Source organism: Anabas testudineus, chromosome 21, assembly GCF_900324465.2.
Source record: "Anabas testudineus chromosome 21, fAnaTes1.2, whole genome shotgun sequence".
Classification (NCBI taxonomy): Eukaryota; Metazoa; Chordata; class Actinopteri; order Anabantiformes; family Anabantidae; genus Anabas; species Anabas testudineus.
Genome location: NC_046629.1, coordinates 21,694,268 through 21,712,960, shown reverse-complemented (window position 1 = coordinate 21,712,960; position 18,693 = coordinate 21,694,268). Strand labels below are relative to the sequence as shown.

The following is an 18,693-nucleotide window of genomic DNA, read 5'->3' as shown; positions in this document are numbered from 1 at the left end:
GGCTGTTTATGTGAGAGGTACACATTTAATGTAGGGATCAGACTTACGTGTGGGAAGTGGGAATTCCCATTGTTCCGTGGTGTCTGTGTTTGCTCGTGAGGGTATAAGTTACAGTGCTTAGATCTCCATGTTGACACTCTCAATGAAATGCAAGTGCTGTGTTCATACCAACAGTCACATCTCTTTATGTTAAAGCATGAAAAAGGTATCTGTATGTATTTGTGGCTATTAGGTTTCAGTAGGTCTAGTCTATTTACTACTACCATTGCCAGGGTCAACCATCAGGTCATTTTTATTTTTACTGCTCATTATCTTCCAGTAAGGAGATGGATTATTGGTATTACTTAAGAAAGACATCATTTCAGCGAAGTCAAATGACTAAACCGTCAACACGTCTTTCTTTGCACAACCAATCCTTCCTGTACACAACTTTATAAGTGGACTGTCACTGTTCTACAGTGGGAATTTTTAGAACTCGGAAAACACTGTTGCTCTTGCTGACTGATGAGTACAGAGAAGAAAATTAAGAGGTTTGAGGTGAATGTGCAGGAATGAAAGCACCGTGAACTGAAGACGTAACAACAAGACTTCTTTAAGGAATGGTGAAAGATGTGAAAAGATTTCCTTTTTCTCAAAATCAAACACAAACAGTGAAGAAGAAAGACAGAAATAGGAGAGAGTGACTTTAGAGGGAAAGAGTGTTCTCTGGGTGAGGTTTGGTTTCATGACTCAGGCTTGCCTGAGCTCTGCTTGCTTTCTGCTAGATGGTCATGATTAAGCAGCAGGAGCTCAGACACAGTGAAGGCACATATGGGTCGGAAAAGTTGTCACTTTGAATCAAAAGTCAGGCTGGAGATGTATGGGGTGGGGAAGTTAAAAAGAAAAAGTCTCCAAACAGCCTGGAGTATGCAATAAGAAGATGTTCTCCTGAGAGAAAAGCTTAGTGATGCATGCATACCAATTGCTCTTTAAACTAATTGTATTTTTATAAGTCAGTTACACGTTTTAGAAAGCCCTGTCCCTTCACTTATTTCTTCCGTCAGTGTCTTCAGCATGGACTTGGCCCATTGTTGACATTCTTTCCAGCAACTCTCGATTACTCCATCGCGTTAAAGGCTGGGCGTTCCTGTTTGTTTTCTCTGCTGTATCTATGCACGGCGCTACCATGCAGTTGCTAAATACATGGCTATAAGCCACTGATCCTTGTGTAACCCATTCGCACACAAACAAGAACAAGGAGAGCCAACAGATAATGAGGAGATCATCACAGATCAGAGGCACTCTGCCTCTCAAATTGATAAGCTAAAAGTTAAAGGTGTGCTCTTCGATGTTTTTGTCAACAATAAAAAGGTGAAGGGTGTTGCTGTCAGCTCACCCACAGAACATGATCATCCAATTCTAAGGGTTCCCCCCCCCCCAAAAAAAACATTATATCATCTTTAAGCATTGTTTTTGCTTTAATGTCAAAGAACTTTAATGCTATGCTTTCATCTCTCTGCTGCAAGAAACATAAAATGTGGCTCCAAAGCTAATCAGACAACTGTTCGATAACACGTTAGCTTCAAGAACTTTGTGGGGTCATATCTTTTTTGTCATTACAGCTTGCGCCTCTGCCCCCAAGTGGACAAAAAGATAATTACTGCAGCTTTAAAGTTGTCAGGACTGCATTACTAGTAACAGTTTAAATTAACTATCTTTTATATATGCCATACCAGACTGAGTGAATTATCCTCGTGATATGAATCCAAATAAAAATCCTAGTGAAAATAAAACAGACACTTCATTAATGTCTCAGTAAACACTCTCAAATTAGAGGCCATATGATTTATCCAGTGCTTAAGTTGTTGTCATGTTACAGCAGCAGATTACTGTTATAAGGAGGAGCACAGAGCAGCAAGCATGTGTTCTGCCCTGTGACTGCTGATTCAATTAGCTTCAGAGCTGCTCCCTGGCTCTGTAGTTGATCAGACTGGGAAGTGCTTACTTGAAAATACATTGTACATAGATACCATGGGAAAGGCCCAATGGAAATTTTTGATTATGACCTCACTCCATCCAATTCGTGTTTGCCTTCACTTATTAATTCAAAATTTTCACATTGATATGTCTTTGATGGAACTTTTTTGTGTATTGTTCTAACAGTAGTCCACCTCCCCCTCTACTGATCATCTTTCTACTATGACTCCCATTTCTCACTCTCTGCAGGGCCACCACTGCATGGAATAGGAAGGAAGTCATTAATGTGGTTACTGGGATTCAATACCACACTGAAATCTTTGGAACTTCACTTGGGGTTATGCAATGCCTCCTGTGACAGTGAAAGAACAATCTTTTGCACCCTTTATTATTAGGTACAGGTAGTTGATCTCATTCTGTGGTGGGAAGGAACTTCGTCAAAGCAGATCGCAGCAGCACTGAAGTGGAATTACTGAAAACTGTAAGCCAACCTGCCTTCATCAGCAAAAACTGAAATCGCTAATGTCTGGTCTGACCAGTGCCAAAACTGTGCTATAATATGTATATGATCTCTAAAAAAAAATGCTGGTGTCCTGCAGCAATGACGTACCTTCCAATTAATGTCTGTATGAAAAATTAGCCCTGCACCAATTTACAATATCTAAAAAAAAGTCACTGGAACGGAGGATGCAGTTTATCATGCCAAATAAACCTCACAGTTTCTGCTGAACAAAAAGCTACATGAGATGGGAAGAGGTTTCAGGTTTTTTATTTTTGTACAGTCACAAAGCTCCAAGTTAAAAGTGCAGTTTGATGCATTAGTGGAACATGTCCACATATGCATCTGCTATTGTAATGTGAACAGAAGTGTGTATATGTCCGTCAGAGGTCAAGTGGTAACCAAGAAGTGGCCTTAAAGCTAGAATATGTAAATGATGCTAGCAGTAGCACGGGAATCAAAAGCCAATCCACTTTGCTCGGCCCAGTTTTTCTACCACCTGACACTCTTTGCACAGCCCTTCAGGTATCGGTCAGTATCAAATTAACCCTATGTCTCAGTATCAGAGCCCTCTAAGTTGGTAGGGGTTCAGTTTTTAGTTCATCAACATCCAGTGGATGGTCTTTGCTGTCTTTTAGCTGAGGGATGGTATCTCTAATGACTGGCTCAGCTAGGCTTTGAATACAAAGCTACTGTAACCTTCCCCAGTTATAAATCCAAGCTGTGTTTACCACATGACGGGGAAGCCAGCTGCAAGCCCGATGTTTTTCTCCAAAAGGCACCTCACATGTGTAGATACAGGTGTTTGGATGGGTTGGAGACTTGGAGGCAATAAATAATATGAGATGGACAGTCTGCCTTGTTCTCAGCCGCACCAGGGATATATCCAGACTATATCTCCGGGTGATCGCTCAAAAATGTTAAAAATGCTGGGAGATGGTAGCCATTACATGCACGCAGTACCAAGAATGACTGCTTGTTTAAACTCACATATGTAATTTCATCCAGAAACCTTCCTGGAAAGAAGCAAAGGTATTCATGTATTTTCAACACAACAAACAATTGTAATATTGTACTAGCTGATGCTCTACACTGATGGACATGATCTGTGCTCTGAAATGTTGCAACAGCACTAATCAGTCAAGGATGAAAAGATCCAGAGACAATATAGGAAGTAGAGTGATTAGGACTGTTACCACATACACCATTACAAGAATTACAGCTTGTTTTCAATGAGCTAAACGAGGACATATCCATCAGCAAACTGCAAAATAACAGATCTCTGATTAAAACCTGTGCTTCGTGAAAAGAATTTAAGGGGTCAAAAAAAAACAAATTTGCTCTAACAAAAACCCACAGTAGAAACCAGCCAGCACAAAGAAGCACATGCCTTTTCTCCGGACTTTGAAAAGTACACATTCTAAGAATCCAGAAGCAAAGAAAAATGAAAACAAGTGCTCCATCATTCTGTAGGGGAGAATGAAAAACTAGCTGAGTGAGGGTGCGTGCACGCTCCTCCACTTTGCTTTCTCGGACGTCTTTACTCATTAATGGTGGAACATGGTAGTTTCCTTTTCAAAACACACTTGAAAGGCCACAACGGATCAGTGAAATCCAATAGATTCTACTGAGCACCTCAGCTTCTTTATGGCTTTAAGTGAACCCTGCCACTATTGCCCATGTTAGGGAAACATCACAACGTGTGTAGTTCACAGCAACAAGGGAATTCTATAAGCAATTCAGATAGCAAATGTGATCAAAAGTGTCAATAAAATCCAATGAAAACAACAAAACTAATAATGAATTGATACTTCTAACTAAGTATCATGTCCATGTAGTCAAAGGCTGATTTGTATTGTTCCTCTGTGTCTTAGCACACCACTGTTCCAAAAACCATTACTTACATGTTTGTGAGCCACACTGTTGCACTGGGTGACATGTTCCTTCATTATGAACACTGTAATTTATTTTAAGACAATACCAAATACAGCTTCCTTATCCTGTCAGTACTCATTGGTGAACCAGATGTGTATTAATGCACAGCTTAAAATAGTCCCCAGCAAATTGACTATTTCACTTCTATTTAAGTAACATCTGATACAGTGGCCAAAGATGCTCTAGGATACTCTAGAACAAGCCTTTCGAGAAGTTAATTAGACCTGTTTACATCATTGGTAAAACTGAACCACAATCATGTGGGGAAATAGTGGATTAGAAAGTGTTGGGACACAGACTTACAAATTGTATGGTTGGTCTTTTTAATTCAATTTAATGAGAAAACAAACACTAATGCAGCAATGTAATCATCAAGCACTGACTTATTCACTTTAGATGATAATTCAAATATGCTGGTCTACTATAGATACAGTGGCCAAAGATGCTCTAGGTTTATGGTGAGAGAGTAACTGAGGTGGTTTAGGCAGATGTGGCAGAGTCAGGAGAAACAAAATGGAAAAGGTGCTGTGTATGGCACACAGATGTATGAGGAGTCTGCTCTCCAACTAAAACTATTCTTGTCTTACCTTTCAATGTGATTTAAAACACCTTCTTGTCATCACCTAGTAGTGAAATTTTACTCCAAAGATTTAAAGGATATTTCGCACCCAGATGTGAGTAAACACACAGTAGACTCGCTCAGGCTTGAACAGGTCTGACCATTTGCTTCCTGATGGCAGGTTAAGTATGAGTCATGTATTAAAGATAACTGTGTGTACTTGGGAAACCAGAGCGGGGGGAGTTTAGACTACACTGTTTGTGACTGACAGTCTAGAAAAGAGAATATAAGCTGTATTCAGTTTTGAAAATAAATAATGCTTTTTTTTTTTTTAGACAAGTACCAGACTACCAGACCAGTCTTACAGGGATCACTGTGTGCCGATAGTGATCATGCTTGACCCTGTCGCAGTCACTCCCTTGTTTTTCATCTCAGCCTTGTTCGCTAATTGCTTCCTGCCAAAGCTACGACATTTTTGGTTGAAATGTTTAGAAAAGGAAATGCTGCTGTGATTTTTGGAGATGGAAAGTTTCACTTTTGTATATATAGACACAGGGAGTATGTTCTGTGCTCCTTAATCGTCTCCTCCCACACATCTGACCCATGTGACCTCTGACTTCCTGAACTTCAAACGTTATCAACGAGCATGTGCACACTTTCATTCATCACACTTTGTTCTTCAATAAAGCAACATAATGTGATTCTTACTGGGGACCTCAGATGTAAAATCAACTTCTGCATTTAGTAAAACACATTCACTCGAACGATGCAGAATATTCGATGGGAAAAGCTTAGTGAGTCACTGAATATTGATAAGGCCACATAATTTGTTAATATTTTAAAAATGAACATATATGATTGGACTTAACAAAATATTAGAGAAATAAAATAGCAGTCAAATACTTTTTATGGTATCTCATCCTGACACTGTCCATATGTAAAAAGTAAGACATAGATCAAGTGTGCAAACAGCCTTTTAGCCATTTCTATGTGTTACTGTGTTGGTCAAAACACAGCAAGTGCTGTTCCTTTCCCATTCCAAACTTTGAGAATCAGTCATACTGTACAATATGTGTAGATCACTTGTGAATTTCATTTGTATATCAGAAATATGTCAAGGTAAGAAAACTGTTCACTGTCACTAATGAATGGCACCAACAAATCTGTTTATACGAGTGGTTATTACTATGCGCAAGTAAGTGTCAGATAGAAACATTTGAATATTTCAATTAGTCATTTGGAATTGGCGAAACAACTGTTGTTGGACAATCCAGACAGCGTTCACTGTAACTGCTTTTCTACCTTGAGAGAAATAGTCTCACAAACTGTTCTGTTCAATGTGAGGCTTTTTATTTCTGGCGAGCTACAGCATTTCACTGATGGACTGTGGAAATGTCATTTTTCAATGTTGCGTGAATGGACAGCACAATGACACTTACCTCTATTGTCCTGACGTGGAGGTTATTCATTAAATCGTTCAAATCTATTGGCACAATATTTCAATTCATAGACAAATAAATTAGGTTGGCACAGGTTGTCTATTTTGGCCTACATGACTGGCCAAAGCCCCCACCTCATATTTAGCTGTATATCTGGTAGTATCTAGTGTGTACTTTAGGCCCTGTACCCCTGGTATTTCCTGTGAGTAAAAGAGGGAGTGGGCAAAACTGGCAACTAACATCCATTTTAATAATGAATACCAGATGAAGGGGGTGTATATACCTTGGCCTGAATATGTACACTATGTGAGTTTTCACATGTTTATGTGCAAATCCTGCTTTAAACCCCACACAACTGCTGTAGCACGTTTACACACACATTCAAACACAACGTTCCCTCTGTAGCATCACCGCAGCAACTCTACTCTGTTACGCCTCCCACTTTCTACTCCATGCTCTCGTCTTTCCACAACAACATGAATCAAGCGACAGAGGTCTTTTATTTTTAGACACAGGGGCAATCTCCAAAATGCAAGAGTTCGTCCAATCTAAACACATTCTGGTACAAAGAGCACTTGTTTAGACATTCTTTAGATTTTTTGCAGCACATAAACTCCACCTACCTCAACATCTGCATGTATATACGCACACACACTCACACACATATCCTGAATAATAGCCGACTCCACCTAAAACATAATGTTTCCTTCCGATAAGCTCCCATGAATTTTAAATGGCAAATTCAATGGTGTAGGAGCCTTTCTCACATGCACACGCAACTTAAGTTTAAAAAAAGGCCACAGGAAACTTTTAAGTCATTAGGCTTTTCTATTTTATTTATTTTGAAAAATGACCACTTACCTTGGCTTCACATTTCTTGTGGCAAGATATTCGGCACACTAGAGAAAACAAAAAAGAGAAAATTAAATTCACAGTGCTGTTCTGTGGTCAAAGTCAAATATCATGTGCTGCTGGCAGCTTCACACGGCCCACTGTTACCTTTGGGCACTGGTTTAATTGGTTATTTTGATCACTGTCAAACATGGCATTTGAGAAGATTGAAACTGCTGTGATGAATGACAGAGCTTTACAGCTGCACAGATATTTGAGAGATGCTTATCAGGCAAAACTCAACTAGGCATAACAAACTAACCTTACAGTACGTCCCTTTCAGTTCAAGGATAGCATGTTGATTTCCAGACTAAACAACGTTCAATCCAGGGAATAACGTACATTAAGTATTTTTTTTTATTACTTCAGGGACTGAAGTTGGAAAATCCAACAATTTTGCAGAATAAACCAGAATAACATGAGCCCCAATTTCAAAAATCTGTGACTGAAATTACATCCCACAGAGGTTTTTACATGTGACATCATCATCAGGTCACATGACACGTAAACACGCTATATTGGACACGTCACCATTTGTCCCAACATTTGTCTGCTGTTCAGGATGGTTTCCAGAGCTCAGGTCCTGGCGCAACAATAGTTTCCTAAAAAAGACAGGCTCAGCTTATTAGCGATCGCTAAGATAGAGAAGAGTTTGGTGCATTAAACAAACACAGCATTTATTTTTGCGCATGTATTCGCTGCTTGTTAAATACTATAAAATGCTAGAACCCAATTTGCAGACCATGCTACAGTTGCTGAGAGTCTATTGCCATTTAGGGCTTGGAAAAACCCAGTCTTTGTCATCAACACATCTTACATCCAGATGTGCTGAATAAAACCCTCAATCAAATATTTATCTCTAAACTAATTTTTAAACCTTGCACATCTGAATATACATGCCAGGAGGGAAAAGATACAAGTCATCTATCCCTAATTGTGTGTTTGTCTACATGTCGCTGCCAGCTTTCACCATCTAGAAGTGCAGAAGTGTAGGAGTACAGCCAGATGATAACTCTGCTACATAACCCTGTCTTATTAAGCCACATTTGTCAGAACAGCTGCCATGACAAGTCAACTCAACACTCTACTGAGTAACAATTTCCATGCCACAGGAAATACAGTTAAGAACTTGTGCCGCAGGCCGAAAAACTCAGTATCACATGTTGCCTGAAGTGCAGTGAACAACACATCCAACGTGACGGCCAAAACTAAATATCACCTGACTTGTTGATTTGAGTGAAAAACGTCTGTAGTTCCACTTTAATCAGGAGCCCACGCTCCCCCTTATTTTAACACTGAGATTGGTCAGTGACCAGGGGTAGAGGTTACAAATAATGATTGGTCCATTGCTGTCAGTGAACACACCACTGTCGAGCGAGCTAAACAGTGAATGAAGAGAGGGAGCGACATTAGAACAGGGGAATAAATCAGAGCGGTTATGTGTTCAAATAAACATGACTACAACTCTGTACAACCCTGCAGGAAGGATTTTCTTTAAACGCAATGTTCTGCACAAGTGTGTGCATGCAAACTTGTGCAGAATGTGTATGTGCGTGCGTGTGTGTGTGTGTGTGTGTGTGTGTGTGTGTGTGTGTGTGACCCGTGGTCAAAAAAAAAGAAAGGAAAAAGAATAGGATAATGAGAAATTCCTTTGATGCCAGTGTGTCTACAACCACAGCAACTCCGTCCCAACTCGTGTGTGATTTAAGTGAGACAAATTAATTAAATTCAATCAAACAAGATGAAAGAAGTCGATGGTCAAAAAATAAGAATCAATATGTGAGTGCACCTGGACCGGTGGCTCATAAATTGTCAGGACAGAGAATGAAAACACTGCTCTGTGGGCTGAAGTGTACACTTTCCAAATAAAGACAAGGCTGGATGCTTTTACTGGAACAAACTACACCTTACGTAATGAGTTATTCTTCCTGTCTCGAGCCACATTCTTCAAAGAAAGTGTAATATCTATTGTGATTACCTGTTAAGTCACTGATATCAAGTTGTGTGAGTGTCTATGTTATTCTGTGTTATGTCATCAGCCATATGTTTTCTGATCCCTAGCCTCTGTGTAATTTTTCTTTCCTCAGATAAAAGCGTACCTCTCAAACACATTTATTTCTCTAATGTACAGTATGTACATTACACAGTGCATTGCTCAAACAAAGTCATTTAACCTCTTGTTTTTCTAGTGAACAGAGGCAAGCATAAAAGAAAAGAGGCTCGTGGGAAATAGCAGCAACAACTGAACTTTTGTGTGTCAACCTTATCCTTATCATATATTAGAGGCATAGGAGATTAGTTATGTGTAAGGGTCTTAGACTGATTGCGTTTATAAGATTAGCTTAACCCTTACAAAGACTTCACAGGCCTGGATTAGTCATGGATGTACAGTGCCTATAAAAAGTATTCACCCCCTTGGATGTTTTATCCTTTTATTGACATAATAAATCAACGATGGTCAATAAAACTTGGCGACTTTGACAAAAAAAATGTTTAGAAAAATACCTCAGGTTTTACAAAGTAATGTCAATTAAATAAAAAATATGTAAGGTGAAAGCAGTGTTTGCATTATTATTGACCCCCTTTAAAATGACTGAGCTAATCCAACAGAGGTCCAGATATTTGGTGCTAGTAGTCCAACAATTACTGAAATGGGGATCACCTGAGTGCAGTGAATGTGTCTCAAGTGATCGTAGTAAAAGAAACTTGTGTCTGGAAGGTCCAGTCACAGTCAATCAGTTTTCCTGGCTACCATTACACCATGAAGACAAAAGAACACTCCCAGCAACTCAGAGAACAGGTCATTGAAAAGCATAAAAGCGGAGTTCAGTGTAATCCATCATCAAGAAATGATAGGAATATGGCACATGTCTAAATCTGCCTAGTACATGCCGTCCACACAAACTGAGTGACTGTGCAAGAAGGAGACTAGTGAGAGAGGTCACTAACACACCAATGACTATTCTGAGGGAGTTACAAGCTTTAGCAACTGAAATCCCCACTGTGAAACACGGTGATGGCAGCATCATGCTGTGGGGATGCTTCTTGGCAGCTGGCCCTGGAATGCTTGTTAAGGTAGAGGGTAAGATGAATGCGACAATCCTGGACAATCTTATTCAGTCGGCAAGACAACTACGGCTTGGGAGAAAATTTGATCCGAAGCATACAGCGAAAGCTACACAGAAATGGTAGATGGACTTGAAAAAGGCTGTTTGCACCCGATCCTCACGCAACCAGACAGAGCTTGAGCAGTGTTGCTAAGAAGAATGGCAAAAAATTCCAGTGTCCAGATGTGCATGTTCATTAGAGCCACAGGTGAACCTAATACTGACCTGAAGGGGGTGAATATTAATGCAAACACTGATTTCACCTTGAATATTTTTATTTACTCTGTAGAAACCTGTTTTCACTATAAGATTAATGAGGCGTTTTTCTGAAATTGCTTTGTCAAAGTCGCCAACTTTAATTAACCATGATTGATTTATAAAATCAATAAAAAAATAAAACACCCAAGGGAGTGAATACTTTTTATAGGCACTGTATATATGGTATGGTTATATGTATTTGTTTTGCACTATTCCTGTTGTTGGTTTTCATACAGCATCACTTTTATACGACCTAAGTGGACAGTTTTTAGGGCTCTGGCTGCAGCTGGCTTGAGTTTCATATTGATGCTTTAAATAGCACTTAGTCTGTTGGTCAAGTGTTAAGAGAAGGTTGGGTTTAAGCTAGCATTGACAATGCTTCGACTGTTATCCATCTTCACTTGGGCAACACTATCATTAATTCAATTTGACAAGACTCAAATTTAAGTAACCCACTTGTAGTCAGGCTTTACTTAAATGACACGTCAAACGTACAATGAATCAGATGCACAAAATGCAGATATGATAAGATGTGGATTCATATCTACTCTAATAAACTGGTGTAAAAGAAGTGTGTATACTGTATATTGAAACTATGGAAAGTGAAAAACTTCCTTTTTTGAGGCAGATGTGTAATTACATCATGGTGGATCCAGTTTCTATTTAAGCACTCGCAGGACTATATTTGCACTCGGTGAGCAACATTTGAAAGTTAGTTTGACTTCTTAATTAGAGGCCTGCAAATGTGGGTGGCACTATGTAATCCTACTGAGATACACATTAACATGTCTCCCAGAAAAAGACAGTTCCCAGGGTCAATCTAAGCAGTGTTCTGTGTAGATCATGACCCACATAGGAGCGAGGCACAAATTGACTACAGATTGTGACATAAGTCATGGAAGTGTGGAGGAACATGTGCTGAGTGTGGTTTCACATTTCTGATCAACCGATGATTATACCAATATACAAATGCATCTTCCAAGACCACACAGTAACTTTCAATTAAAGCCCAAGTTAATCACTTCCATTATCAGTGGTCAGCTCACACTGATCTCATCATTATCAGTGAATGTCATTGATTTCTGTTTTTACTACAACTGATTAAACATTTAAGGCAATGAAATGTCACAAAATAGTCTAAACAATGCTATCACTATCTCCAGGAGACTAAAGTGATGCAGTGATACTGTTTGTTTCATCTGCTAATCACAGGACTGGGTTGGTCCCCAGGTTCTATTGTCCATGACTCAACTTCAGCTTCACAATGCTAGTTGAACGTTCTAACATGCGTTACTGTTTATGTATGGAAGTCTAAAGCCTATTCCATGGACAATACTGAACCTTTCTGTACAACTTTTCCAACAGACTGTTACATTAGTGCACAATACTCTTCTATCTTCATTGACTCATAGGTTGTGTCCAACTTGTGTCACAAGCTATTCAATTTTTTCTTCAGTTCTAAAATAATAAGTACTTATTTGTTCAGTTTTGCTGTTTGAAGTAAAGGTTTCTGATAAGATGTATTTTTACCACACTATTTTTATCCGAGTGCTATTAGTCAAATGAAATGACGTCGTGGACATAAGTAGATAAGTCAAACACACAGTATGTGGCTGTTTGCTTGATAAGCACTCCAGCCACGTGTCTGTCCATCAGGACGATGTCCAGTCCCATTCCTAGCACGTGCGTTAGCCCAGTAAACAACACCCCTAAGCCACATGGGAAGAATCAGGACTTCCATATTGGGTGTGAAAGCAGCGAGCCCAGAGAGCTTGGATTAGGCTTTACCTTGTTAGGAAGTTGGAGCTTTGGAGAATAAACAGAGCAGAATTGTTGCTGGTGGTGGGAAGGAAGATTGGCGAGCGGGAGGGGAGTGATGAGACAAGATGGGAGATGAGAAGAGGGGAGAAGATACTGGAGGAAAAAATATAGATTAGAAGGATGAATAATAGAGTGGAGGGGGGTGCAACAACTGTTCACATCAGTCATAAGAAAATGAGAGGACATCAGGGATTGGAAGTGAATGAGGAGATGAGGAGGAGTGTGGACCAGTTGCTATCGGAGTCTGGGTCTATGGTATGTTATACAACATCGAAGGGGGGAAATGATAGAGGTGGTAGGGTGTGACTGAGGCCAAGTGATTTCCTTCCCCTCATCCCTTGGAATGAGTGTATGCTCCCACAGGGCTGGGCTGGACCTCCTTACAACACTGAACACAATCAGAGGGCAGGGTTGGAGAATTTCCTCTTCACCCCTCCCCTCACTCTTACTTTCTCCACCCCTCTGTCCTCTTCTCTGCCTGTCATGCACAATCACAAACACGTGAGCAGCAACACATGTACGCACAGTTTACTAACATACATGTACGTGTACAGTATGTTATGACTCAGTTGGTAGAGCAGTCGTCTTTAAACCCCAGGGTCAATTGTTCAACTCCTGGTTCCTCCTGGCTACATGTCGAGGTGTCCTTGGACAAGACACCGACACCCCACAGTAGCGCCATCATCTACTGCAGCTGTCCAAACAACAATTTCCCCAAGGAGATCAATAAAGTATGACATTATTATTATTATTATTAACATTAGTGACCTGAAGCCAAAAACACAGATTTTCCTACTGTTTCAACAATGCCTGCTAAAATCAACAGTGGCCAAGCATTTAAGTCAGCGTTTTTATTCATTTTCAAATGACAAGAGTTTTGTCTACAGTAGAAATCAGTAGGAGGGTGTCAGAGAAGGCACAGGCACATCAACAGTATTGAGAAACTGTTAAACAAACTATTGCGTAGTTGGTCTTGGTCTTTTCATAGGATTAAAAGACTATAATAAAAAATGTGCAATATTCTCACTTTTATCCTTTAAGCCTCATTTACAGGTTGTAAACAACCCTCGAGCATGCTTCCACAAGTCATTGTCTGAGTGTGAACTGTTTTTCTCAGTTACATTAAAACAGCTTTTCCCAATGACTCAAAAGCCACACGTGTTGTGATGCATTTTTGTCCATTTCAATCACACCTAATGTAGGTCATACACAGTGCAATACATGTTGTGGTGAGACATGGTGCATTTGTGTGACTTAGTAGGGCCCTATTCCACCTTCTAGTTGGCCGGTATCATGTGCCACGCATGTCTTCTTCAGAACACGTTACCAACACATATTCATGCACCCCCTCGGTACGTGCTGTTTGCCCCTGCTGAAACATAATTATGAGTGTAAAGACAACTGATAACTGTCATTTAATGGGGTGGTAATATTTGAAACACATGAACCTACAGTATGCAGAGTATAGCGCCAAGCCAGCTTTCAAGTCATTCCTTCTGGAACCATAGGATATTGGCAGTAAAGTGGCTGTAAACAGCTGATGACCTGTAAACCTCTCATGTAAACAGCTCAAGAAAACCTTCATGTTTCACGGGCCTGTACACTTGCTGCAACATTCAGTTGTGTCTTCCTGTGCTGTGCAGTTTTTACAAGTTTCAGTGAAGTATTAATGTAAGTAATTGTTGACACTCAGTCATCACTATCCCTCATCTGACTCATACACGGGTGTCATCATTCAGCCCACACATTTTTCCCAGCTAAAATCCCTGCCAGTGTTGGGTTTCTGTGGGTAAAGCCCCACCTTCATCCAGCTGCTAAGGCTTTAACATGGGAGATTCCCGAAAACAGTGCAGGAGAGCAGGAAAAATCCTGAGCAACAGTTCCCATGCAATCATTGTGCATACGTAGATCTGTGTCATTTGTTTGCTTCCTACTGACAAAACTCCACTTCTGTTTGGTTACATTTGTCTGTTTTTATATCTCTGTGAGTATTAGTCAGACTTTGGTTAAACCAGCTGTTTCCTGTGATACAATCTGTAGCTCCCAAACCACAGAGAATTAACATGTAAATATTAGCCTGACAAATGTGGATTAAACAATCAGCGCAAGTCGAGGAATGGGGTTTGGGCTGTAAATTCTGGAAATGTACACAGGAGGTCGGCAGCAGATGTAGTTTGAACAGATGGATACAGAAGCTTTGTGTTAGAAACACAGGACTGTGCTGCCACCTGGTGGTTTTCACTGAAGCCACAGTTAGAATATAAGAATTCCACATGCTGCAGCTTTGATTACACAGTATAGAAAGGCACCTGGACTATCATCCACTCCTGCATAACACTGAATCTGAGCTTTTTTAAGGTATGACCAAATTGTTGTTTATTTCATGACCCACTGGTCCTAAATAATGATGTTTAAAAGCTACTAAATTACCGCTCTGGTAAGATTTTTAAATGCTAAATCTAGACTTTTAAGTCAACATGGATGAGGAGTCTGTAGTGTAAAGTAAATATTTTAAATGGAGGTTCTCCTTCTCAACTGCACTCTCCAAAGTAAAGAATTAAGTCCAGAAATCTCATTTTGTTGTAAATCTCTGTGTTGTTCAGAATAATATTATTCTGCATGAGATTAAATTAAGGCATTTCAGAGTGGTCATTTTACATGCATTTCTATTCCACTGGCCATTCCTAAATATCCATTCCTTGGGTTACAGTTAATACAAACCACTGAAAAACATGAGGATGGATTTGGATTTATGTTTCACTTCAGTTTTATTACCTGGTTTATCTGTAACTTTCTTTAACCAGTTTCACTGAGAGGTCATCTGTCAGACAAAGAAGGAGTCATTTACTGTCATACTCACAATATGCAGCACTGGCTTGGGTACCATACTCTGTACTAGAGTAATTATTAATTATCAAATTACCAGTAATCATCAGGCCTATACCCTGGTTAAATGACTGACAGGCTGAAGGTAGTACAGATAGATTTGGTACCAAAGTAAAAAGGTACCATTGGACACAGGGGACTGGTATCTCAGGTAAAGTACAGGTATCAGTTCAAATGCAAAGAGTACCCAACCTTAATAGAATATAGAAATCAGCCAGAGATATCAGATAAGTACAAACCAATCCACAGGCAGCTACAACATTTGTTTAGAAAGATTAAGACGTAAATCTATCATCAACACACAGCTTCAGTTGTAATGTTTCAACTCATCCAACAGGTGACTCCCACACTGCACTAACTGCCCTGTGAAGCCACTGTGAGGGCTGTGTTCCTTTCCATGTGCTGCTACTTCTTAAACAGTCTCTAGTCACATTCTGGTCAGATATGAGGATGTAGCCAATCCGACAGTAGTCAAGTAAGTGTGTGTGTGTGTGTGTGTGTGTGTGTGTGTGTGTGTGTGTGTGTGTGTGTGTGTGTGTGTGTGTGTGTGTGTGTGTCCCGCCAGTCAGTTTAGTATATTAGGATAATGATATTAGACTAAGAGACAGTCACTATCCATCAAAACAGAGGACAGCCATCTGTTCCACTTTAGACTAATGACTTCAGTCAAAGTGTGGAAAAGGCAACAATAGAAACACAGCAGAGGTGATTATGTTAATTGCTGTGGCTCTTTGTCTGTCTACTTTATTACTTTACACAGAAAGTATTCAGACCCAGACCAGGAAATGATCACAAATCAAAAAAGGAAACCTTACATTTTCAGCCTGTGTGTGTGACATGACCTGTCAATGTCTCTACAATCACTTCATGCTACTAAAGCTATATGCAGCCAATTCTGCGTGTGTGTCTGTGTGTGTGTGTGTGTGTGTGTGTGTGTGTGTGTGTGTGTGTGTGTGTGTGTGTGTGTGTGTGTGTTTCAACCCACATTGGGATTTGCTACATACCAGTTGTATGAGCTCAGCAAGCAAGAACAGAACTGTGATAACCTTCAATCTCTCTTACACACACACACACACACACAGAGACACACACACACACACACACACACACACACACACACACACACACACACACACACACACCTACTATTGTAGTGTGACTCCAACTAGTCTTTGAAGATGAATGTTTACAGCGGTTCCTTAAAGAATGGTGGTGTGGTCTCCTCTAGAAGGACAAACTAGTCACCCCAAATCAGAGAGCTTCACCCTTCTTCTAATAACAGTTCAAACAATCTTCATAGATTAGTTTATCAGTTGTTTTTAACCTTTTCTTCAAGCTAGAAAGGTTTTGTGTGCTGCCATACAAAAGCTAAGCTTTTGAGAATGCATGAGAAGCACAACAAATCTTATTGCTTTTCTTTTTCTTCACGTTTCAGGATAAGTTCTGATCAAAATACGTATTCACAAATTCATAAAACACCTCAAAGTCTCACTGCCTAAATTCTGAGTTGTATTTTACCATTTAAGGGCAAATCAACCCTTTATTGAACGTCCCCAGAACACAAACTGTCCACTTCATCTGAACTCAAGTACAGTGATTGAATAGAAAAGCCAGTTCCTGCCCTCAAGGCCTATTCTCCAAAAATACCCTACCGCCCCACTGATTTTTCTTTTTTTTTTTCCATGGAAAACTGCAGTCCTAACCTGCGTCAACATGCTATTGTGAAAGTAACTAACACCTTGTATCCTGGCAACTGCTGAAAGGAGAGGAAGTTCAAGTGCTGGTGTCATTACGAGACCATGTGACTGGAGAATGTTGGTAAACAGCAGCAGGGAAGCACCGTGTGTGTGTGTGTGTGTGAGGGAGTGTGTGGATCCTGCATATCAGTGTTTCATACGCCGTACACTGTATGTGTATGAATTGTTTTGGATGAAAAAGAAAATCTCTCACTTGCAGCCAAAAAGAGTATGTTGACATGTTGGAAAATAGGCTTATGATGTCTGTATAATATCTTGCAGAAGAAAGAAAAAAGTTCCACAAAGGAAACATACCCTGTCTTTCAGCCCTATAATGCAACCATATTGCAATTTAGAGGCATTTTTAGTAGACGATACCTGCCTGCTGCACGCCTATGTCTTCTCCCTGCACCTACTTTGTAAGACACACTTAATGAAATAAATATTAATCTCCAAACTCCCTGTCCTTGCTGCTGAGATGCCCCCACATAGCAAAGTGCTGCCAGCACCAAACTTCACAGTAGAGATGGTGGTGCTTGGAGACTGCTCAAATTCTTAGGATGTGGTTTCACTTTGTCATCATATATATTATTACATGGAGATTTATGGTGTAAAATCAAATTAAAATTAAAAGTGAAAGGATCTGAATGTGTAAAATGTTTGGAATGCCCCTTTAAACATTTAGACTCCAAATTACAAAAGCCTTCTAACTCTTTTCAGTGCTGTACTTGGTGGCAGTGCCACTGTCTTCTCACCCTGCATCTCTTCACCCATTTTAACCTTAAAGCCCAATGTTGCTAGCTGCTGCTACTTTTGTCAAAATGGGAATTGAATGACTCATAAAACAGGGATACAGACAGAGAACGAGAAAAACAGAGTGTCTAGCATCTGTCAGGAGTCCACTGTTCATTTTATGTTGTCCTCATAAATCTGTCTCAACCAAACACACACACACACACACACACACACACACATACAAACCATTTGCTTTTACACATGAGCAAAGCCAGATATGAGCGGAGAAAGAGAAGCATTCTGAGGTCAATTAAATCAGAACAGGCCTGAACGCAGTCTTGTCACAACGGTTTATTTCTCCTATGAATCAGCTCTTACAGATGATGATCCCAGGTGCTGTCCGGGGTCGGTTTATGGGAACATTTAACTGACTGTGTCCACACACAGCTGAATATTATTTATCCAGAACAAAGTGACGGCAGCAGCCCATGCACTGTAATACATGGATAATATTCTATGTTCCTAAATGCAGTGATTCTTTTTTGGTGATCTTATTATTAAGTGCAGAGAGAGTCATGGATTTTCAATGGACTTAGCCAATTACTCCCATTTAAGAGCCACTTCACTGATTTTCAATTTTACTTCCAGATGACGTTCAGATGTTGTTACCTGGTTGCTCGTGCTGTGAATGTACATATACACAACAAACACAACATAGAGGCATAGGAAGCAAACTGAAAATTGGTGAAGTTGCCCTTTATCCTTGCTTGAATCAGTGGTTCTTATAATATACACAGTCTGACTCACACCACCTAATATAAAGGACAGACTCCATCATTACAATAACACTCAACATGCAAAACAAAGAGGC

The 18,693-nt window shown here is 39.9% G+C and overlaps 1 protein-coding gene across 8 annotated transcripts in view; it reads right to left on the bottom strand.

Moving 5' to 3' along the window:
* The window catches only part of tns1b (tensin 1b), a 133,963-nt gene that overhangs the window by 73,656 nt on the left and 41,614 nt on the right, over positions 1-18,693 (bottom strand). For all 8 annotated transcript variants that reach the window (XM_026377157.1, XM_026377162.1, XM_026377158.1 and 5 more), the window contains exon 3: positions 7,250-7,287. In XM_026377157.1, coding sequence (XP_026232942.1) covers positions 7,250-7,287 — 38 coding nt within the window. The remainder of the gene's footprint in view (positions 1-7,249; positions 7,288-18,693) is intronic.